This window comes from Meles meles, chromosome 1 (genome assembly GCF_922984935.1).
Source record: "Meles meles chromosome 1, mMelMel3.1 paternal haplotype, whole genome shotgun sequence".
In the NCBI taxonomy this organism is placed as follows: Eukaryota; Metazoa; Chordata; class Mammalia; order Carnivora; family Mustelidae; genus Meles; species Meles meles.
The window spans coordinates 192808467-192832375 of NC_060066.1; the positions used below are offsets into that span (position 1 = coordinate 192808467).

The 23909-nt window shown below is 50.2% G+C and overlaps 1 protein-coding gene across 1 annotated transcript; it reads right to left on the bottom strand.

Moving 5' to 3' along the window:
* Nucleotides 1–880: 880 nt before the first annotated feature.
* Nucleotides 881–23445, bottom strand: LCK (LCK proto-oncogene, Src family tyrosine kinase). Its single transcript, XM_045978520.1, has 13 exons — nt 23345–23445; nt 9915–10024; nt 9529–9610; nt 9242–9332; nt 8914–9012; nt 8679–8782; nt 8407–8556; nt 7963–8115; nt 7640–7819; nt 5203–5279; nt 4957–5110; nt 4742–4873; nt 881–1635 (listed from the first exon to the last, which is right to left on the bottom strand). The coding sequence occupies exons 2-13, from the start codon at nt 10017–10019 to the stop codon at nt 1433–1435; spliced, it is 1530 nt and encodes a 509-aa protein (XP_045834476.1). The 5' UTR covers nt 10020–10024; nt 23345–23445; the 3' UTR covers nt 881–1432.
* Nucleotides 23446–23909: the final 464 nt, after the last annotated feature.

The following is a 23909-nucleotide window of genomic DNA, read 5'->3' on the forward strand; positions in this document are numbered from 1 at the left end:
AAAAAAAAAAGTCTTGGGGTGCCTGGGTGGCTCAGTGGGTTAAAGCCTCTGCCTTCAGCTCAGGTCATGATCCCAGAGTCCTGGAATCGAGCCCCGCATCGGGCTTTCTGTTCAGCGGTGAGCCTGCTTCCTCCTCTCTCTCTGCCTGCCTCTGCCTACTTGTGATCTCTGTCTGTCAAATAAATAAATAAAATCTTTAAAAAAAAAAAAAAGTCTTGAAAGTGAATCAAAATATATCTGAAGGGTTGCCTGGGTGGCTCGGTTGGTTAAGGGTCTGTCTGTAGCTCAGGTGATGATCCCAAAGTCCCAGGACTGAGCTCCCTGCTCAGCACGGAGCCTGCTTCATCCTCTGCCAGCTGCTTCCCTTGCCTGTGCTCTCATTCTGTCAAACAAATAAACAAAGTCTTAAAAAAAAAAAAAAATTCCAGGCACCTGGGTGGCTCAGTGGGTTAAGCCTCTGCCTTCAACTCGGGTCATGGTCTCAGGGTCCTGCTATTGAGCCCCGCATTGGGCTCTCTGCTCAGCAGGGAGCCTGCTTCTCTCCCTCCCTCTCTCCCTCCCTCTCTGCCTACTGGTGATCTCGGTCTGTCAAATAAGAAAGATCTAAACAAAACAAAACATATCTGAGTACAAACATAGCCCCAGAATTAGTAGCTGTAAAAAGTGGTATTGCCCTTAGGTAATGGGAGGAGAGGGTGTCCTGGGACACACCCACTCCCCACGAGGCTCTACGTAAGGGTCACCCTTAATCCTTTGGGGTGGGAGTTAGAAGGAGTTCAAAGAGCCCATACAGCGGAGTGTAGGAACTTCCTCTTGGCCCCCAAGTCAGCAGAGCTGGAAAAAGTTCAGACATCCCCTCATCTCATCTTTCACCCCAATTCAGGGTGACTTATTTTCCATCTTCTGAACCCCCACTTCCCCCTCCCAAGGAAGTGTAGATGGGAGTGAATGGGGAGCTGAGAGATATGTAATCCTCATCAACAGAGAGTCATTTATTGAGCTCCTAATGTGTGCCAGGCTCCAAGGAGAGCACACAGAGGTATCAGACAAGGTCCCAGCCTTCAAGAAGCTTCTTGATGGGAGGGGAAAGGGAAAGGGGGTGGGCAGAAGCCAGTGTCAATCACAGGCGTCACTCTTCTCTCCGGTCGCCATGGGAAGTAGAAGGGCCCACAAAGGGACAACTTGAACAGGTGCCCAAGACATAATATACCCATGCCACACGTGTACAAGACACCTGCGCAGAACCCACACAGCTACAGAAGCCTGTCTAAGACAACAGGAAGTCGCCCTGCCACGCGTGGGCGGGATTCACATGCAGCGTCCGTAGGTGCCTAGGCGACACGGGTATGATGAGTATGACACAAGAACTGCATCTCCCCCAGCCAGGTGGGCTTGATGGAGGGAGGGCTCTGGGCCCGGCCCGCTAGGTGTGTCAGGGCTGGGGCTGGTACTGGCCCTCTGTGGCCGTGAAGAAGTCCTCCAGCACACTGCGCAGGTAGTCGAAGGTGGGCCGGTCCTCTGGGCGCTCCTTCCAACAAAGCATCATGAGGTGGTACAGCTCCTCGGGACAGTTGTCAGGTCGCACCATGCGGTAGCCTCGCTCTAGGTTCTGAATCACCTCAGGATTGGTCATCCCTAGAGATTGATGGGAGAGACGATATCAAGGCCCCAGGCTTCCGACACCCACGACAGGGGTGACGTTCGGAATATTTAACTGGCACGGTGTGAACACCGATCGGAAAGGATCTCGGTTGGCATCAACACTAAGGCCTTGTGCTTCAGGTACCAGCCACACATCAGCCAGGCCACTTGGAGTGTCAGCTGTGGCTTAAGCACTTAATAACACTTATGTGATGACTGTGAGGCCGTGGGTGAGCCATCTCCCCTCTTTGGGCCTCCGTTTCCTCATCTGGGAAATGGACCTAAGGGTAGCTCCTACCTCATACAGCTGTTAGGAAAATTGAAGGAGACAGTGCTTGTAAAACACCAAGTACAGGGCCTGGAGAGGAGATGCTACGTGAAGAATATCTGTGATTATTATGATTTGGTGGTGGTATATGGGGTGGTCAGGCCCCAGGGCAGGACAGGAGCCTCCAGACAGCAAGGGGTGAGGCTTCTCTGGTTTGGGGAACAGGCACATGAGATGCCAGGTGGGCCCTGGAAACCAGCAAAGCAGACCCTGCATAAGGTAGATTCACCAGATCCCTCTAGGAACCAGATTAAATAATTTGGGGGCCATGTCCCTTAAAACTAGGAAATTCAGGAAATCAGAGGACATAGACCAGGGAACTAAACGCCATGGCTAGAGTCAAGGATGCAAACCCACAGTCTGCACCCAGCCTAAATATAGCCCATAGACCTACTTTGGTTTGACCCCTATTGGGTTTTTATTTTTATTTCTTTATATTTATTTATTATTATTTATTTATATTATTTATTTTTTTAAGTAGTCTCCACGCCCAGTTAGAGTCCAATACGGGACTTGAACTCAAGACCCTGAGATCAAGACCTGAGCTGAGATCAAGAGTTAGATGCTTAAACAACTGAGCCACCCAGGCACCCTACTGTGTTTTTAAACAATTTGAATCAATCATCAATATTTGGATATAGGAAATTTTCTTAAAATTCCAAGGTTTGGCTTCTTTTGAAAAAGAAAAGGTCTGGGGGCACCTGGGTGGCTCAGATGGTTAAGCATCTGCCTTCAGCTCAGGTCATAATCTTCTGGTCCTGGGATTGAGCCCTATGTCAGGGTCCTGGTTCAGCGGGGAGTTTGTGAGTCTGCTTCTCCCTCTCCCTCTGCTTCTCTCTCCTGCTCACGCTCACTCTCTTTGTCTCAAATGAATACATTTTTTTTTTAAGATTTTATTTATTTATTTGACAGACAGAGATCACAAGTAGGCAGAGAGAGAGAGGAGGAAGCAGGCTCCCTGTGGAGCAGAGAGCCCGATGTGGGGCTCGATCCCAGGACCCTGGGATCATGACCTGAGCCGAAGGCAGAGGCTTTAACCCACTGAGCCACCCAGGCGCCCCTCAAATGAATACATTTTTTTAAAAAATCTTTTAAAAAAAAAGAAGAGAAAATATCTGTTTTGGGGGTTCCTATGTCTTAGTGGCAATGTGATCTCTGTCAAATGAATAAATTTTTAAAAATCTTTAAATAAAAAAAAAAGATTTTTATTTCTTTAACACAGAGAGAGAGATCATAAGTAGGCAGAGAGGCAGGCAGAAAGAGAGGGGGAAGCAAGCTCTGTGCTGAGCAGAGAGCCCTATGCGGGGCTCAATCTCAGGACCCTGAGACTATGACCTGAGCTGAAGGCAGAGGCTTAACCCAATGAGCCACCCAGGAGCCCCTGCTTTTTCTTTTTTTTTTTCTTCTAACAGAGAAATTCTCTATAGGTTCACCTCTGTGGACACAGTGGAGGAGCAGTAAGGACACTTAGCTGGATGACTGGAGTGTAGTTCTCGCCCCCGTGCTGCCCTTGGACTCTCTGGTAGGGCCAGTCCTGGGAAGAGAAGTCCTTTAGGCTCTCATCTGATTCTAAGATGCCTTTACCTTCCTAGGAGCAAAATTCTGTACATAGTGCTCTGAGGGTGTGGGAAGCTTCTGCATTTCTGGCCATTGTGCTCCGTGACCTCTCTCCCCTGTCTTTGTGTTCCATTTCCTTTCCCCAGAACTTCCTAGCAAGTTCCTTTCAAAAAATTCCATCTGTCTTGGTTGAATTCGGGGGTAAAGGACTGTGTCCAGAGGCTAGAGGAAGGGATGGGAGAGGGTAGGAATTAGTCATTTATATGTCTCTCTCATTCGTTATGTGGAAAGTTCCAGAAGGCAGGGAATTCAGTGCTTAGTGAGCACCTGCTGGGAGTCAAGCTCTTTCACAAATAGTCTCTATTGTTCATATTAGGAAACTGAGGCTCAAAGAGGTCACTTGCCCAAAGTGATGATAATAATAAAACCTAGGGGCTCCTGGGTGGCTCAGTCGGCTAAGTGTCCGACTTGCTCAGGTCTTGATCTTAGGGTTATGAGATCAAACCCCATGTTGGCTCCGTGTTCAGGGTTATGAGATCAAACCCCATGTTGGTTCCTCTTCCTCGCCCCTCCCCCTGCTCTCTCACTCTCTCAAATAAATAAATCTTTAAAAAAAATAATAATAATAAACCCTAACACTCTTGAGTGCTTAGTATGGGCCAGATACTGTTCTAACCTCATAATTTACAGGTGGGGAAAGAAAGAATGATCTGACTGGGGGCATCTGGGTGGCTCAGTGGGTTAAAGCCTCTGCCTTTCAGCTCAGGTCATAATCCCAGGCTCCTACTTCCCTTCCTCTTTCTCTCTGCCTGCCTCTCTGCCTACCTGTGATCTCTGTCAAATGAATAAATAAAATCTTTAAAAAAAAAGAAAGAATGATCTGATCAAACCCAAACAGAAAGTTAGCATCAGTGGCAGATTTGGTAGTAAAGGCAGGCCTTTTCCCTCCCAAGTCAGATCCTCTTCTACCATCCCAGGCTGCCCGTGTCAGAACTTAAGAGCTGGGATTATTGAAGGAGGAGAGAGATCGAGAGAGACAAGGAAGCCAGCCCTAGGAGACGTGGCACCTGACTGGGGATCTGGAGTCCTGTGTGAATACAGGAAAAGCAGCTAGAAAGATTCAGAATCTGAACCGGGGACAGATGAAGTGAGTGGACAGACATGCATGGGCTACAGTTCCCCATCACCCTTTCAGCTCCTACCCTTGGCCCTGACCTGGGTAAGGAATGCGGCCATGGGTGACAATCTCCGTCAGCAGAATCCCAAAAGACCACACATCCGACTTGATGGTGAATGTCCCATAGTTAATGGCTTCTGGTGCTGTCCACTTAATGGGAAACTTGGCTCCTGGAGAGAGGCAGAGAGAGGTCACCTGGGTCTGCTTGGCCAGACCCTACAGGCCCCAGAATTCCCTTATATCCCACACCTACCCTCCCTGGCTGTGTACTCGTTGTCCACGATGAGGCGTGCTAGGCCAAAGTCTGCAATCTTGCAGCTCAGGGTATCAGAAACGAGGATGTTGGCAGCCCTCAGGTCACGGTGGATATAATTCCGCTCTTCAATGAATGCCATACCCTCTGCAATCTGAAGACCAGGTAGGGGGTCAGCAGCCCTGGGCTGAACATCCTTACCTCACTGGGCTGTGCACCTGCCCAGCCCCTCCCCAGTCTCCTTACTTGGGCTGCCATGTCCAGGAGCTTGTTGATGGTCAGCTTGATGCCTGGGGGGGTCTTGAGGAAATCTACCAGGCTCCCTGTGAGCAGAAGCAAAAGTTGCTGACTCAAGATATCCCAGCAGATAGCCCCCAGACAGGTCGCCTGTTTGCCTTCAGCTCAGGTCAGGTTCGCAGGGTCCTGGGATTGAGCCCTACATCAGCTCTCTGCTCAGTGGGGAGCCTGTTTCTACATTTCCCTCTGTCTACCGCTCTGCCTACTTGTGCTCTCTCTCTCTGTCAAATAAAATCTTTTAAAAAAGAAAAATTTGTTATTAAAAAAAAGAAAGAAAGAAAGCTCCCAGGGCCTTCTCCTCTAACTGGCTATCTAGAAGCAGTGTCTGACATGTGGAAAGAAGAGTAAGGGGTGTGAATGGAGAAGTGTGTGTTCAGGGTCAAGTTACCCAGGATATATGAAGGCTTTTCCCAGGGACTAGGATGGAGCATGCTTGGAGAAGTCGGTAAACTTCTTGTCACCAATGGGGTAAAATCCAAACTCCTTAGCCAGATGTCCAAATTCCGGCACGGTCCATATTGTAGTTTCTTCTTTCCCCCATTCCTGCTTCGTTCACTTCACCCACCCTAGATAATTTTGAGATTTTTCATATAGGCCACTGGGCTCTCACCCCAAAGTCTCTTTGTCCCGTCTCTGCCTGCTAAAAATTCTACTTTTCTTTCATGGCGCAGCTAGACTATTCCTAGTCTAGGAAGCCTCTCTAGATCCTACCAGGCCTAATAAATAACACCATTATCTACATTCCCATGACATGCTGGAACTCTCCTGTGGCAAAACTCTGGTTTTCCTAGAGTTTGTGCCACATAACTAAAATGTCGTTCCCCTGAAAGCAGGAGCCTTGTTTTGTCCATCCATTCTCTCGGTGTCCCTTCCAAAGTAAGCAGTGATAAATGTGTGCCAAAGATATTGAATGGAGCATAGTAAGAGCTGCCTGGGGGGCTGAGGGACCACCTCTGGGAGCAGAGGGTAACTAGGAGAAGACCAGGGATGACAGTTGCTGGAACAGAGCTAGTGACTTCTCAAGAGATTAAAACCCTGTGTAAAGGTGGCAACAACCTAAATTTCCCTACTACGAGGGCTGAATTAGTCACCAAAGATAAAAGGCTCCCCCAGACACAGCAAATACATGGGCATGTACTGCCACTCCCGCATCAAATATATGGTAGATGCTGCCAATCAACCCCAGCACTCATTTCCAATGAGCCTCAGAATCCTCCTCAACACAGCACTCCAAACAGCTACCACTTGAACTTGGTCCCCATGGTAAAACCTATTTGCTACTTTCAGAATCCAATAGCCAATTAGGAGCCTTTTTCCCTTCCTGGAAGAGGGACAACTCTTATACTCCCAAAGAATCAGAGCCAGATAACAACTTGCTGCGCAGTGAATATACTGCAGACACTGTCCTAACTGCTCTGTGTACACCGACTCTGTCATCCTCACAAAGTCCCCGTGAGAAATTTACTATAGCATTATTATCACCATTTTACAGATGAGGGCACCACAGCAGAGAGCCGTGAAGGCCGCACAGTCATGAAGGCAAGTTCCTAACATAGGCAGTCAGATTCTAGAGCTCTAAATTATTTCTGGGTGAGCCCGTTCAGATTTCTGATGTTATACTTGAGGAAAATGAGCACCAGAGATGGGACAAGGACTTGGCCTGTCACAGCAAATTGGTGACAAAGCTGGGCCTAAAATCTTTGCGGGGGGGGGGGGGGCTAGAAACGTCTATCCACCTTCCTGGGTGCGCTCTCAATCAGTCCAAGGGAGGACAAGGGGCTCACTTAGACCTGAAGAAGAGAGATTTGAGGCAGATCTGCCCTCTCAGGGTCAAAGGAAGAGAGAAATAAGGCTAGAGACCCACACATTTGAAATCAAGCATCCCTGGGGTGGGGGGTGGGGGCGCCTGGATGGCTCATGGGTTAAACATCTGCTTTCAGCCCAGGTCAGGATCCTAGGGCTCTGGGATCAAGCCAGCCCCCGGCTCCCTGCTGGGTGAGGAACCTGCTTCTGTCTCTTCCCCTGCTTGTACTCTCTGCCAAATAAGTAAATAAACACACACACACACACACACACACACACACACACACACACACACACACACACACACACACACACACGAATCCCGAGATCTTGATCTTAAGCCTTTGAAAAAAGCCAGGGAAAATGAGAAGTGAAAGCTCTTCCGGAGCCCGCCACCTTAGGCTGGGCTCCCAGACAGGCTCGAACATCACACCCTCTTCCTGTCCCTGGTGGTGAGTCTTTAGGTGCCCAGGAAACCTAGAAACCCTGAGCCAGGCGAAAAGGCAGTTCTCCTCCATCTTCTATCAGGGGCAGAGGGGGGTGGCAGCGCCCCCCAGCGGCCGATCGTAGTGGCGGCACCCACCGTTCTCCATGTATTCCGTGATGATGTAGATGGGCTCCTGGGTGACCACCGCGTACAGCCGGACCAGTCTCTGGTGTTGCAGCTGCTTCATGAGGTTGGCCTCGGCCAGGAAGGCGTCGGGGGACATGCTTCCCTGCTTCAGGCTCTTGACTGCCACCTTTGTGTGCCCGTTGTAGTACCCTGGGGCGCGGAGGGATCGGGGAATGACCGGGAGCGCGAGCACCCGGAGCCAGGTAGCTGCCCGGACGCCGTCTCGGGACTCTCGCGGCCTCAGCGGACACCTCCCCTCTCCCCTTCCCGCAGTCGCGGAGGGCCTCACTCACCCATCCACACTTCCCCGAACTGGCCAGCCCCCAGCCGCTCCACCAGCTTCAGCGTCTCCCTGGGAACCTCCCACTCGTCCTCCCACCAAGGCTTCTGGGGCTTCTGGGTCTGGCAGGGGCGACTCAACCGCGTGCACAGCCCGTCCGAAGCATCTGCGAGCACAAGGGAGAGGATTAGGGCCGTGAATACGGCGGATTCGGGTGCCCCCACTGAGTCCCCACCGGGCCAAGTCCCCGTCCAGGGGACATGGACTGGCGGGGGAGGTGGGGCTGTCATCCGACACCTGGGCTGTCGGGTACCGCACCTCGCACACTGCGGGGAATGAAGGAGCATACTGAGATGGGTGGAGGGTACCCCCGAGAGGGACTTAGGGGAGCCAGGCTGGTAGGGCACAGGTGAAGGAGCCCCGCGCGCACGTCTGAGGGGCTCCTGCTAGGGCTCACTGGTGTAATGGCGGACCAGCTCGTGCAGGCCAGGAAAAGTGATGCGGGGCGAGATGTAGAAGCCGCCTTGGTCCAGGTTACGGATTTTGTAATGTTTCACCACCTCTCCCTGGTTCTGGTCGAAGTCCCTCACGGACAGTGAAAACGATCCTGGATGAAAGAGTGGGTGAACTCAAGCAAATCCCCGGCCCCTCGCGGGGTCCCTTCCGCGGGATCGCGGGGCTCAGGCCTCCGCGCTGCGGCCCCGCCCACGGCCCCGCCCAGCCGCTCACCCGCGGTGCTCTCGCTCTCCCGGATCAGGAAGGAGCCGTGCGTGTTCCCGGGCGCCAGGAGCTGCCGCTCAGCGTCCTTGCGGCTCAGGTTCTTGAAGAACCAGCTGCGCAAGGCACAAAGGAAGGACGTGGTCTGTTGCTGGTCAGTTCCACCTCCGTCGCCCTTAAGCACTCACCACCAGCCCTAGCACCCCGCCTCTGCTCCCACCCTTCGTCACGGGGGGTCCCCACTCACGGTTCGGGCTCCAGGCTGTTCGCTTTGGCCACGAAGTTGAAGGGGATGAAACCTTCCTGGCCGGTGGTCAGGGACTGTGCCTTCCACCATTCGCCGTTCCTGCGCGACAGAGCCAGTCAGCGGGGTCTCCTTGGCCTTGGATTGGGCTGGAAACCTTCAGAGCCCCCGTTACACCCTGCCACCGCACCCTCTAGCCCAGCACCCTGGAGCCTCCCATTTTGTCCTAAGGGCGCCCGCTGCAAGCCCGTCGGGGACGCGATACCGGGGATCCCTGCTCCCTCCCATGCTCCAGTAGGTCAAGGATGGGTGGCGAGCAGGGGGCACTCACCGCTCCAGGATACGGAGCTGTTCACCCTTCTCGAAACCCAAGTCTCCATCGTGAGAGGGCTCGTAGCTGTGCAGAGCGATAACCAGGTTGTCTGGAAAGACAGAGGGCGTCAGGGAGAACCTGCCTGGATTAGGCTGAGAGCACAGAATTCAGGAATTAATTACAGGGCAGCGGAGAAGACCAGGGGCAAGAGAGGCAAGACACGGCAGAGAGTGAATAGGAGATGGAGGCCAACAGCCAAGGATCCGGGCCCCTGAACTTCCAGGCCCTGCTGATTGTGAGGTCACCTTGCAATGGTGAGGCTGGGGGGTTGGACCCTTCATAGATGACCAGTGGATCCCGCACCTCAGAGCCATTCCGCATGGGCAGCTGTGGGGTGAGGGGGTGAAAGTGGGGTCAGAGAGTGAGAGACCGAGTCCAATCCTGCCCCCCCCTCCCCCCCCCCCCCCCCCCCCCCCCGCCACTGCCCGTTTCTGCTTCTCCAGCTTGGCTGGGTCTTATCTCTACATTCGCCAACAACTTACGAGAGACCCTTCCCCTCTCTGGACCTCCTTTCCTTTCTGTTTTCCAAGGGGAAACGGCCACTCTGTTATTTCAGTGATGGTCCATTTCCTTCTCCTGGCTTGTATACTCCACCCGACTCCCTCACCGAGTCCCCCGTCTTGCCTCTTACCGTGGCCTTGCCATCCAGTGGGACTATGGGGTAATGGCAGTTCTCACATACATCGATGTTTTCCATCCAGTCATCTTCAGGGTTTGAGCTGCAGCTACAGCCCATGGTCCCTGGAGCAATGGAGAGGGGGCTGAAGGGGCTCCCCCAAGATCTACTTCCCCAACATCAGACATCCTAGGGCCTTGCCCTGGGAATTTCCAGAAGTACCTGAGATTGTCAGACCCCCAGCCCCCATCCACCAGCCACAGAAAAGCTGAAACGGGTCCAGCTGGTCTGGTCAGGAGCTCCCTACTGGTGTTCACTCTGAGCCCCCCTGGCCACAAGTAGAGTCACACATGGGCCCCCACTGCGCCCCAGGCCCCGCCCTCCCACCTGGGATGGGCAAACCGCCACAGATACCTTTGTTAGCCTAGTTGCCCACTTCCTGCCTCTCCACCAACCCTCTCTTTCCTCCCATCCCCCATGTTGGAGGACTACCTACTAGAGATCACACAACACTTCCCCAGGCCCTGAGGGAGCCCTAAATTTTGTTCCTTTCCTACCAAAGAGGTGTGTGTGCCCCACCTGCTAATTACAACTCCCCTCTCTGGCCAAGGAAGCTGAATAAGGGGGTCCTGCTCCCTAATGTCAGAGGTCAGGCCCCAACTTTCCCCAGAGCAAATCTCCTTTAGAGGGTTCTGATTCTCATCAGCAGAAAACCCTTCAGTGTTGCTGTTGGCCATAACTTTTTTGTTTGTTTGCTTAAGCAATGGAAACTTTTTGTCCGATGGAAATCAAGCAGAACATAATAGATAAAGCAGGTAAACGTGAGGCTGCTCTGACTGAAACAGAGCAGAGACGTCATTGTGAAGCCCCTAGGAGTCCTGAGAAACCCCCTTCCCTAGGGCTGCTCCTCAAAACCGTTTAGAAAGCACTAGTCCTCAGATAAAACTCAACTTACCACTCAAGACCTCTTTTTTTAAGTAGGCTCCACTCGGGGCTCAAACTCACAATTCTGTGATCAAGACCTGAGCCAAGATCAAGAGTCGGATGCTTAACCGACGGAGCCACCCCGGCACCCCATGACCCTTTAAAAAACTTACTGGGTCACCTGGGTGGCTCCGTGGTTAAGCGTCTGCCTTCGGCTCAGGTCACGATCTCAGGGTCCTGGGGTCAAGCCCCCGTTGGGCTCTCTGCTCTGTGAGGAGTCTGCTTCTCCCTCTGCCCCTCCACCCCCACTCGTGCTCTCTCATGCGCAAGTGGCAGAGAGAGAGAGGAGGAAAGAGAGAGAATCCCAAGTAGACCCCTCTGCCAAGCTCAGAGACCAAGAGGGTTCAATGCCACGACCCTGAGATCACCACTGGAGCCAAAACCAAGAGCCGGACACTTGACTGACAGAGCCACCCAGTGCTCCCCGATGACGTTTTCATATCAAGATCAAATCCACCTCCACACTATCCTACACACACACACACACACACACACACACACACACACACACCCCTTCATTCTGAGCTACCTCTGCCTTTCCCAAACACCTCATACTATTTTCTTACTCCATGTCTTTGCACATGTGGCTCCCCTACCGTGAATGCTTTCTTGTCCACCTACTGAACTAACTCAACCTTTAAGGCTCAGCTCAAATATCACCTCCCCCGTGAAGCCCTCCCAATACCCTGCTCTGTCAACACTCTACTCAGACACAGTTGTCAATTAGCACTGAATGCCGTGATTAGATGGATTTATGGGTCAGTCCCACTGTCTTTCCCTCCCCTTGATGAGATGGGGGGCTCATTCAGAACAGAAGATGTGGGTTATTTGCCTGAATACCCCAGCACCCAGAACTACTTGTCATTAATAAATGTTGGTATGTGGAGGGTTCATGCACAGAGGCTCCAATCTACCAGGGTCTTAGAGATCACCAAGTCTGGGGCGCCTAGGTGGCTCAGTGGTTAAGCATCTGTCTTCTGCTCAGGTCATGATCCCAGGGTCCTGGGATCAAGCCCCAGCATCAGGCTCCCTACTCGACGGGAAGCCTGCTTCTCCCTCTCCCACTCCCCCTGCTTGTGTTCCCTCTCTCCCTGTGTCTCTCACTGTCAAATAAATAAATAAAATCTTTTTAAAGGGAGGGAGGGGCTACTTTAAAAAAAAAAAAAGAAAAGAAAAGAAAGAGAGAAAGAAAGAAAGATATCACCAAGTCTAACTTCTGATTTTAGAGGAGCAAACAGAGGCCCAAAAAGACCTGCTTAAAACTAAACTCATGAAGGGACATCTGAGTGGTACAATTGGTTGTGCATCCAACTCTTGGTTTCAGCTCAGGTCTGATCTTGGGGTTGTGGGGCTCCCCACTCAGCTCAGAGACTGCTTGAGTTTCTCTCTCCCTCTCCCTTGGCCCCTTCCACCCCCTCAAATAAATAAATCTTAAAAAAAATTAAGCTCACAGGGGACACCTGGGTGGCTCCGTTGGTTGAGCGTCTGACTGTTCATTTTAGCTGGGGTCTCGGGGTTGTGAGATTGAGCCCACCCCCCCAACCTCGGGCTCTGCACTCAATGGGGAGTCTGCTTAGAATTCTCTCTCTCTTTCCCTCTGCTTCTCCCCTGGCTCAGGCACACTATCCCCAAAAATAAATAAATAAATCTTTCAAAAAGATAAAACTCACACAACCTATTTGGGACAGAACAAAGCTAGAGATGCTAATCCATGCTGGGACCAAGTAGAAGTAGGGAGTACTGGAGATTTGGGGGGTTGCAAGACTGTAGGACACATGTCAATTACATCTCAATTTGAAAAGGAAGAAAGATTCAAGGACCGGCCTCAGAGTCAGAGAGACCTCAGTTCAAACCCCGGTTCTGACATTTACTGTATGACTTTGCTGAAACTGTTTTTCCCAAGCTTCACTTTCCTTTCCTGTCCAGTGAGGACTGTCACCCCTTTCTCATAAGTTTACACAAATGTTAGCTTAGTTTAGAGCTTAGAAAGACTTCACCACTGCTCATTCTGCCCTCCCAGCACCTATTTTGGAGAGTGGGAGAATGGAATCGGTAAATAATACTCCTTATTAGAAATTCATGTTTCTTAAAAAAAAAAAAAGAAAAAGAAATTCACGTTTCTTAAATTGAGATACTCAGAACCCATCATGGGTACCAGAAGTCATGGGTGTACATCTTCCTAGAACATGAGTGTTATCTGACCTTAGTCATATAGTTAAACAATCATAGATCTATTATAGAGGAAAATGCAAGGAATGGAATACATGGAATTTTAAGCCAAATCAAGAGACTTTCAAGGAAAAGGGTACACATTCACTCTCCCTCAATTGTTAAGAGTCCTGGAGCATGGGGGAGAGACATTTGAGAAAGCCAGCTCAAACACTCATCAGTGGGTACAAATGGCTTTAAAAAGAATTTTTTTTTTTTAATTTATGGGGCACCTGGGTGGTTCCATTGGTTAATAAGCATCTGACTCTTGATTTTGGTTCAGGTCATGATCTCACGGTCCTGGGATCAAGCCCTGTATTGGGCTCCTTGTTCAGTGGGGAGCCTGCTTCTCCCTCTGCCTGACACTCCCATTTGTGCTATCTCTTTCTCTCTCTCTCTCACAAATAAATAAAAAAATAAATAAAATCTTTTTTTTAAAGATTTTTTTATTTATTTGACAGAGATCACAAGTAGACAGAGAATCAGGGAGGTGGGGGGGGGGGGAAGTAGGTTCCCTGCTGAGCAGAGAGCCCGATGCGGGGCTCGATCCCAGGACCCTGAGATCAGGACCTGAGCCGAAAACAAGAGTCAGACACTTAACTGCCTAAGCCACCCAGGCAACCCTGCAAATGACTTTTCTGACACCTAATTTTATTATGGGTAGGAATGAGCAGCAAAAGCCTCCAGAGAAGCACTGAGAACCATCTGGAAACAGCCTAAGAGGAGTTGAGCTATCGAGTGAGGCTATGAGCAACCTGTTGTTTGTGACCCTCAGATGGGCCTATGAAGATCACAGGTTGGTTGTACTGTAGAGAGACGGCCAGGGTCCAGGACCGCATGCAGACAAGACCCATCTCCTGGACTAAATCTGGGGCTCCCAGAGAGGACCTGACATTCCTAAAGACTGGGGCCAAGAATGAGGAAAATGTCAAGCTGTGTCTTGATTAAGCCAAAAGGAACTCGAACTCTCCTGGGAATCTGACCCTGGTGTTTTCTCCGTGGCTGGCTGTGCGCTCCTGGAGCCCTCCAGCTATTGGGAGCAGATCTTGCCCTCTACCGAAGTGTGAGCTGTGGTGCCTAGGGCCTGGCAGCCATCATGAGACCCTAGGATCCGGGAATGCCAGAGAAGATTTTGGTGAGTGGCTCCCAGCTACCAGGGCTCCATGCTCCTGGAAGGCCTGCAGGTTATTTCAGTATTTTTTAAAAACCTGAGAGGAGGGCGCCTGGGTGGCTCAGTGGGTTAAGCCGCTGCCTTCGGCTCAGGTCATGATCTCAGGGTCCTGGGATCGAGTCCCGCATCGGGCTCTCTGCTCGGCAGCGAGCCTGCTTCCCTCCCTCTCTCTCTGCCTGCCTCTCTGTCTACTTGTGATCTCTCTCTGTCAAATAAATAAATAAAATCTTTAAAAAAAAAACAAACAAAAAAAAACCTGAGAGGAATGGGGCTCCTGGGTGGCTCGGTGGGTTAAGCCTCTGCCTTCAGCTCAGGTTAAGATCCCACATCGGGCTCTCTGCTCAGCAGGGAACCTGCTTCCCCCTCTCTCTCTGCCTGCCTCTCTGCCTATTTGTGATCTCTCTCTCTCTCTCTCTGTCAAATAAATAAATAAATAAAATCTTAAAAAAAAAACCTGAAAGGAAATTGTACTATAATTTGTTTCTTAGTTTGATAAATTACGTTACTGTTTCTTCAATGCATACTGATAGTCTCTAATTAAAATTTGAATTAGATAACATGAAAGTGAGTACTTAAACAAAGTAGGTAAGTAGGCAGAAACTTCAAAATCATGAGATCCATGACCCAGGAGGGTGGGGAGTACAACAGCGGAAGGGGCCAAGGAGTCTGGGAGGCAAGAGTTTATAAGCACCAGTATAATTTATCAGCTTTGTTTTAAAGATGGAGAAGCTGGGGGAATCAGAGAGGTTATGTGAATTTCCCAAGAGCACATGAGGGCTCTAGGCAGAGGTGAAACTCAAATTAGTTTCCTACTCCTTTATCAAGGTATCCTCCTCTACTCTTCACTCCCTGGGAAGTCCAAAAGAAGTGGAGGATCCTGAGAAGTCATGAGGAAACAGGGGCAGAGAGGCAGGTCTGACGGGGGGTGGTGGTGGTGGATGGCAGTCTTCATCAAAAATTTGATCATGGGTCGCCTGGGTGGCTCAGCCGGTTAAGCTGCCTTTGGCTCAGGTCATGATTTCAAGGTCCTGGAATTGAGCCTGGCATCAGGTTCTCTGCTCAGCAGCAAGTTGGCTTCTCCCTCTCTCTCTGTGATCTCTCTCGCTCTCGTTCTTTCTCAAATAAATAAACAAAATCCTAAAAAAAATTTTGTGATCATTGTGCTGTTAACAGAGGCCTTTTCCTCTAAGACAATCCTCCTTCCACCTAGACTACATGCTTCTGGATGTAATTTACCGGACAGGTGAATGCAGGTCTGTATATATGAAGGCATATGATTAAGCGAGCATTGTGCTTTTGTGTGCATGCCTGTGGGTTTATCTGAGGTTGTATATGCAGATGGCTGTGTAACAGAATGGGGGGATTTATAGTTTGTGCCTGTCCCTATGTAATTGTGAGGTCATAGATGGATATATCTATTTATTTAAAATGTGTGTCCCAGGGGCACCTGGGTGGCTCAGTGGGTTAAAGCCTCTGCCTTCGGCTCGGGTCATGATCCCAGGGTCCTGGGATCGAGCCCCACATCAGGCTCTCTGCTCCGCAGGGAGCCTGCTTCCTCCTCTCTCTCTGCCTGCCTCTCTGCCTAGTTGTGATTTCTCTCTGTCAAATAAATAAAATATTTAAAAAAAAAATGTGTGTCCCATCCTTCTCGTCTTAGTGTGACAAAGATTACGGGTAGCCAAAACAATCTAAGCAGGTTTACAAATGAGGTCAGTAAAAAGAAAATCAAAATTAAAGCTTAATATAAATGTCACGTTGTCATGGGTGTCTGGGTGGCTTAGCTGGTTAGGCCTCTGACTCAGTCAGCTCAGGACATGATCACGGGGTCCTGGGATTGAGTCCTGCAGGTGGGTTCCCTACTCAGCGGGGGGGTCTGCTTCTCCCTTTCCCTCTACCCCTCCTCCCTACTCATTCTCTCCCTCTCCCTCTCTCAAACAGATAAATATATAAATGTCTTTTTAAGAAATATATAAATGTTTCATTGTCTAAAAGGAAGAAAAAGAAGAAGAAAAAACAGATCCAGAAACTCCCCAGGGTTCTCAGAACAAGCAGCGAAGGCAGATTCTGGGGTGAATGAAACAGGACATTTTCTTCTTCCAACTCAGGAATTCAAGGTCAATAGCAAGAATGTTAGAGATCTAGACCTCCTCTGACCAAGGTCTGTACTGTTCTCGGTAAAATTCAGAGCTGCCCGTGGTCCACAGAGCACTTTGTGCAATTATAAAGAGCCACCCTTCCCTGGGGTTTCAAACTCGGAGAGTAGAGTGAGGGCTAGACCTCAGCCCCCTTGGTGCCCCTCACCACAGCGCCCAACACACGCAGTGGCCCTGCTCACTTGGTAGAACCAATCGAAAATCCCAAGCTACCCAAGGCTCCTGGCCTGGATCATCTGAACCCAGACCTGTTTAGCGCTGATATCATCGTGAGTTCCAACTCTTGCCAACTCATTCACTTCCATCAACTCCAGACTTTGTCTTGCCTACCTGGGCCTAGGATGTGTTTTGTCCCCTTTAAAAACAACAATAACAACAACAACAACACTTTTCCTCCCTTCAACTGTAAAGCTATTCATTTGCCGAACATTCTGTCCATAATGTGTGCCAGGTTCTTGCGAAGAACCTGGGTTTCTTAGCCAAGAGCAGGCAGGCTATCGTGAGACAGAACCACTGTGGTACCCTGGGCCGCTTTATGGTAAAATCTGTCGAGAATCATTTAAAACATTTTCTTGGCCTTTTACTTGGACCGAGATTTGGTTGTTAGCAAAGCTGTATGTGTTCAAAGAAGAGCCTTGGCTATGAAGGCGGTCCACACAGATCCCTCATCATGGTACTCAAGAATCAGGGTTGGCGGGCATGATAAATAATTTCTAATGGGTAAAAGAGGGATGTGTCCCAAGTTCTCTCCTTTTTCACGTGCTCCTTTGTGATATAATCCCCCCGCTTTTTAACCATAGAGAACAAAAAGGTAAGCTTTCTCTTCAATGCAAACAAGGTGATTTATTCTCACAAAGCTGAGTGTCTTAACCATAAAACTGATTGCTAGTTAATTATTGCCAGAAGTATGGGTTACAGAGCAATGATGCTAAAGCTGGTATTTTGGATAGAGGCCCTCCAACCAGTTACTTGTATGTACCTCTAACCCTTTTAGTGAGTCCGATCCCTGTGTACCTCTGTGCGCATTTTGTGACATGATGGTTTTATCAGGATGGCCAGAGCCTTATTTACAGTTTGGCAAGCCATGAAGCTTTATTCAAGTTTCTGGGAGTCTGCCGGTCATGGAGTCTCAGCTCACCATATCCTTGTCAATCCCTAGGCGCCCTCAGGGCAGGTTACTAAACCTCTCTGGGGGGCTGGGGGCCGGCGGACAGCCTGGGTGGCTCAGTGGGTTAAGCGCCTGCCTTCAGCTCAGGTCATGATCCTGGGGTCCTGGGTATGAGCCCCACATTGGGTTCCCTGCTCAGCAGGGAGCCTGCTTCTCCCTCTCCCTCTGCCTCCTGCTCCCCCCGCTGTTCTCACTCTCTCTTTCTCTCTCTGTCTCTCTGACAAATAAGTAAATTAAATTTAAAAAAAATAAATAAATAAAGTGGGACCTGCGGGTAGGGCTGCTGTAAGCATTATCTGGGAGACACAGATGATCCCATAAACTGCTTATCATGTGCTTAGTACCTGCCAAGAGCTAAATAAATGAGAACATCTTTGACCCTTGAACAACATTGGTTTGTGCCTTGTGGTTCCACTCACATGTCGATATTTTACAGTAGAGTACTAGAAATGTACTTTCTCTTCCTCATGATTTTTTTTCTTTCTTTCTTTTTAAAGATCTTCTTTTTAAATAATCTCTGTGTCTAACATGGGGCTCGAACCTACAACCCTGAGATCAAAAAGCATGTGCTCTACTGACTGAGTCAGCCAGGTGTTCCATCTTCCTTATGATTTTTTTTTCTAATTTAAACATTTTTTAAAAAGATTTTATTTATTCATTTAAAGAGGGCAAGAGAAAGAAAGAACAAGTCAGGGGGAAAATCAGAAGGAGAGGGAGAAGCAGCCTCCCCACCATGCAGCGAGCCCAATGCAGGACTCAATCCCAGGACGCTGGGATCATGACCTGAGCCTAAGGCGGGTACCTAACCAACTGAGCCACCCAGGCGCCCCTCCTTATGATTTTCTCTCTTTCTTTCTTTCTTTTTTTTTTTTTTTTGACAGAGAGAGAGAGAGAGATCACAAGCAGGCAGAGACAGAGAGGGAAGCAGGCTCCCCGCCGAGCAGAGAGCCCGATGTGGGGCTCAATCCCCGGACCCTGAAATCATGACCTGAGCCGAAAGCAGGCTTAACCCACTGAGCCACCCAGGCGCCCCACTTATGATTTTCTTAATAGCATTTTCTTTTCTTTAGCTTACTTTAAGAATACAGTATGTAAGACATATAATATACAAATTATCTGTTAACCAACTATTTACATTATCAGTAAGGCTCTGGTCAATGGTACCCTATTAGTAAAGCTTTTTTGGGAATCAAAGTTACACATGGATTTTTGCCTGCGCTGGTAGTCAGCACCCCTACACCCTCACATTATTCAAGGGTCAACTGTCGTTAAGTTTTTGGGCGGTCAAAGGTTTTATGTGGATTTTCGACTACATGCGGTCAGAGCGCAAACCCACTGTTGTTTAAAGGTCAAGTCTAATTGCTATTTGAGGCTAGCGTGAGCATTTCCCTGCACCAGCCTTAAACATTTTCCAGTCTAAATGTTAACATTATCCGTTATCAATCATTTTCATTCTCCTTTGTGATTTTGGGCACTTTCACAGACCACCTTTTCGCCTTTAATACATTTACCTAAAATGGAAACTTTGCTACCCTAAATGGAAAAGCAGTATCACCAGCCAGAGATAGAAATCAGGATCCATTAAAACAAGCACATAATGTCATATGTAAATTCACATTCGTTACCCTCTAAAATCACTCCACGGTAGAGGTGCACAGGCCGTATTTTGGGACTTGCTGCAATGTGAGACGGACCTTTGGGTTTAGACCTCTGTTGGTGAGTTAAAGGAGGCACCATTTTCCTGACTGGCCAGACTACTGACAAAAATTTAACAGGTACCTCTATGTGCCAGGCTCTGATCTAGGGCGGGGGACCCAGAGGTTGAGCAGATAGACAGGTTCCTGTCCATTTGGTCCTGACCTCTTTTTTTTTTTTTAAGATTTAGTTTGTTTGACAGAGAGGGACAGAATACAAGCCTGGGGAGTGGGAGAGGAAAAAGCAGGCTTCCCACCGAGCAGAGAGCCTGATTTGGGGCTCAATCCCAGGACCCTGGGATCATGACCTGAGCTGAAAGCAGATGATTAACAACTGAGCCAGCCAGGCACCACTTGCCCTGACCTCTTTTGGCAGGTCCCTCCATTTTCACCAGGGGCCATGGGTCTGTCTTCAGTTCAGTGACTGGTAATGTCTGTGACTCACAACGCTGGGAACACAAAACAGCAGTACTTGTCAGGAAGTAGCATTGCAAAATCGCCGCCACTGCCCATGTACCAAGTTGACATTAAGGTAAAATCACTAAAAATGAGGTCCATCTCCATGTACTGACATGGAAAGACATCCTGGATATAAGATGGCAAGCAAAAAACCCCAAAAAACCCACAAAAAACATGGCACGGAAGCTACAGAACAGAATGTAGCATAGAAGTCTATTTGCATTCAAATGTGTATATTTGGGGATTCTTTGCAGCCAGGTTCTGGGCTAAGCTTTTATTTGCATGTTTTCATGTCATTCTCATAATAATCCTATGACGTAAAGGCTATTATTATCCCCATTTTACACATGCAAAAACTGAGGCACAAACAGGGTGAAGTGATTTGTCTGAGGCCTCATAACAAACAAGTAAGTGGTGGAGTGGCGAGCTGAACCTCCATCTCTCTGCCCCCAGACACGGGGCTCCTAACTCCTACACTTTGCAGCCGCCGTCCATAGGAAAATCTGGAAGGATGCTCACAAATTGTTCGCAGTGAACACATCCCAGAAGTGAGACCGAAGGGGGCTGTGTTTCTTATATTTCTTTTTATGCCTCCATACTGTTTGAATTTTTTTAACAACAGTCATGTGCTAATTTTGTAGTTGAAAAACAAAAAACAACAAACTGCCACCAACGCAGAAACTCTGCCAAGAGACAGGATGGTTTGTGGAGGAGTCACTGCGTAGCTTACCCTTCCATTCCTCGCCTTGTCTCAGGAAAGGTAGGCAATGAATGGGTCATCCAGGAAAAAAGGCTTCTGTGACCAAAGAAGTTTGGGAAATGCCGATGAGACAGAATCGATCAGGCCCATTCTCTGGGGGAGTCATCAGTGTGCTAACCAGCTGACATTGACCAGGAAATTAATATGGGCCAGTCTGGAGCGGAGGCCATGTTAGTTTGGCCCCAGAACCATTCTCTTTCCAGATGCCTCATGGAACTTGTGTTCTCTAGAACAAGCATTGGAAATGAAGCCAACGCCGAAGTTTGCTCTCAGAGGCCATGTTCCCTGAAGGTATCTTGGTCCTGCCTGCCCCCAACCCAACCCCACCCCCAGCTTCCCTCAGCATTGCTTTCACTGAACTGAGCTTGGCCTTGAAGTCACCAATTTGAAGTTGGTGACTTCAAGGCCAAGTTGAAGATGTATGTGAATCCATATACACCCCCAGGCTCTGGATTCGTGAGATACAGTGTGTGTTGTGTGTGTAGACCCTGTCTCTGCCTCCGTCCATACCTGCACACAGACATTTTCTGATGATAAGTCTGGTGTTTGGGATAGGGTATGTGTGTATGGGTGTGTGTGTGTGTGTTATTCTCCTGTAAGGCAGACCCTGTGGCTCAGCCTAGAATTCTCACACCCACTATATACAGGAAACAAGCTCATTTGCAAAACCACACCACAAGTGTGAGGGGATGAGCGGTATGCTGGCCGGCCAAGTTGCTGAGGGTGAGATGCTGGCCGGCCAAGGTGCTGAGTACGGGTAATTCTGGGTGAACAGCCTTCCCTTTGGTGCACCATTTACAGGAGGAGGAGTTGCCTAACCTCTGTTAAGGACCTACTGTGCGTCAGGTACGACCTGGTGCACAACCCCAGTCCCCACACGCAATCTGCAAGGGAGAGATTTATGACTGCCTCTTCATAGAGTTTGGAGTCTGGGGAGGTGAAGTCAATACTGTTCAAGGAAATGGCAGAACCGGAATTGTACCTGGGTCAGCCTGACCCTGAAACCCGTGTTCTCTGCACTACACAATACCCATTGACTCTCTGGCTTTTGGTCTTGTTCTGTCTTTGTGGTACCCAAGAAACAGAAACCAGGGACAGTGACCTTGGCTCATGTTGTAGATGCTTTCCAAAATGGGCCTTTGTCCTTCTCAGAACTGTGTTGACTTCCAGTCAGATCTGTGAGCCTTCCGGATCACCACAGGGAAGTCCTCTGTTCTCTGAGAACCTCGCCTCATTCTTTTGCCCCAACACTTGACCTTTTACCCTTTGAGGAGAACCTCTGTCCCTGAGCCATGAGGGCAAGGGACCCTGAGTCATCTGTCAGCACATGGCGGAGGAGAGGGGTGCAGGTCCAGGGTGCGGAGGAGGCCCCGGGAAGCACATGAAGAGCCAGTGTGTTCTCTGGTCCCTACAAAAGGCTGCAGGCCTTGGACCTGGGGACAAGAGAAAGGCTGGGGCACGCTGACTGGGTGGAAACTGCGTGTCAAGAAAAACTCCAATGGTGGAGGGTAAGGTAAGGGAAACCTGGAAAGTCTGGCTCACATGGGGATGCCCCCCCATAAACTGATGGCTCAGAAGAAGGTGAGGAGGTGGGCAGGTAGCTGACTATGCCTTCCTGGGCCTCTGCCTTCCTGGGGTTTGAAGCAGCGATCAGAGAGACCAGCTGGCCTGACGCATACAGTTTGGGGCAGGGTGGGTGGGGGGGAGCTGGCAGTGAAGCCAGAGGAACCAAGTGTCCTCCTCTGATACTCGGCAGGGGCAGGAATGGCAACTTTCCAGATGGAAATGCAGGCGTCCCTCGCCCAGGGCCAACTGCACCCCTGTCTCCGTTTAAAATAGCCCTTCCTCTGCCCTGCCCTTTCCATTCTCCGTCCTTCAACTTTCCAGCCTCCGGTCAGATACTTCCGCCCTGGAGGCCCCCTTCCAGAGAACAAACACGCCCTCCCATATCCATCCGCTTGCAACAGAAGACACTTCTGCTTCTCCAGCACCGCTGGTCACTGAGGCTAAAATCACGTCTCACGTGTCCCTCCGGATGTTCTGGGTGATTCTCTCTCAATCTCTCTCTCTCTCTCTCTCTCTCTCTCTCTCTCTCTCCCCCTCTCTCAGAAGATTCTTGTCACTGGGGTCTGCCCCAGCAATCACTAGGATTCCTGGGCCAACTAAAGCCTGGCCATCATCCTGCCCCACGGATGGGGGTGGGCGAGTCCGAGCCTAGACCATCGCCTTCTCCAGGGACCAGCTCTGCCACTGCCTTGCTGAGTGACTGCAGGGAGGGGGGCTTGACCTCTCTGGGCCTCAGGAAGTTCATCCATCATGGGATCAGGGACTGGACTTGGTGATTCTCTTTTTAAAGGTTTTATTTGTGTCTTATTTGAGAGAGGGAGAGAGCAAGAGAGCGCAAGTGGGGTTAGGACAGAGGGCAGAAGCAGAGGGAGAGGGAGAGGCAGACTCTCTGCTGAGCAGGGAGCCGGATGTGGAACTTGATCCCAGAACCCTGAGATCATGACCTGAGCTGAAGGCAGCGCCCCTGGACTTGGGGATTTCTTAAGGCCTTTTTCATATGTAACAGTCCATGTGCCAGATCTTCCAGAAAAGGCTCCCAGTGAGGTAGGGACCAGTGGCAGGCAGTGTGGCGGGGGTGAGAGACAACCGCTACGCAGGTAAGGCTACTTCTTACCAGCTGCGCCGCCTGCCACCCACCTGGCCTCCAGCAAGACTTTTCTCTCCCCCAGCCTGTAGGGCTGCTGAATACCCAGGGACCCAGCCCCATGCCTGGATGCAGCCCCCGCTGTCAGGCACCACCCCCCCCCCACAGTCCTAGACCCCTGTTCCCAGGACTCCTTACCTGCCCAGCCCAGGAGCCCCTGGCCCCCTTTACATGGTCCTCCTGGCCTAGCCTGGCAGCTCACACACAGCTTCAGCTCCCTTCGTTAAGGTAGCCACCGCCTGTCTTCACCCGCCCACGTCCCACCCTGACTTCCTGCCTCCTCCTGAGGGCTCCGCAGCCAACTGGGCCCCAGCAACCCAACCACAAGCCTCCAGCACCCCAAGCTTCCTGCTACCATAGCCCCCCACTCATCAGCCCCTGGGGGGGGGGGGTCCTAGAGATCTCCAGGCCGCCCTCAGGGTGGCACTTGGAGCTGAAGAGAGGATCTTTTTTTTGAGAGGATCTTTGATGGAACCTCCCTCCTGTCCCCCAGGGTGCTTCTGGAGAAGAGATTCAAGGGCAGCCTTCATACCCCAGTGAGCAAGGGGCAAGCAGGCGAGTGGCATTGCTGTCACCGTCTGAAAGCGGAGTGACCCTCTCATCACAGTTTAGAGGGGGCAAAGGTAACCCCACTCCAGAGTCAGAGGAGAGAACACTATCTCTGCTAATCTGCTGGGGAGCTGAACACCCCATGGTAGAGTCA

Bases quoted from the DNA above. Each gene is read 5' to 3' on its own strand.
- LCK (XM_045978520.1), bottom strand. From the start codon at position 10,019: ATGGGCTGTAGCTGCAGCTCAAACCCTGAAGATGACTGGATGGAAAAC. The intron at 9,333-9,528 runs GTGACCTCACAA...CTGTCTTTCCAG, and splicing joins CCCAGCCTCACCATTGCAAG to ACAACCTGGTTATCGCTCTG. The intron at 5,280-7,639 runs GTGGGTGCCGCC...TTCTGCTCACAG, and splicing joins CACGGAATACATGGAGAACG to GGAGCCTGGTAGATTTCCTC.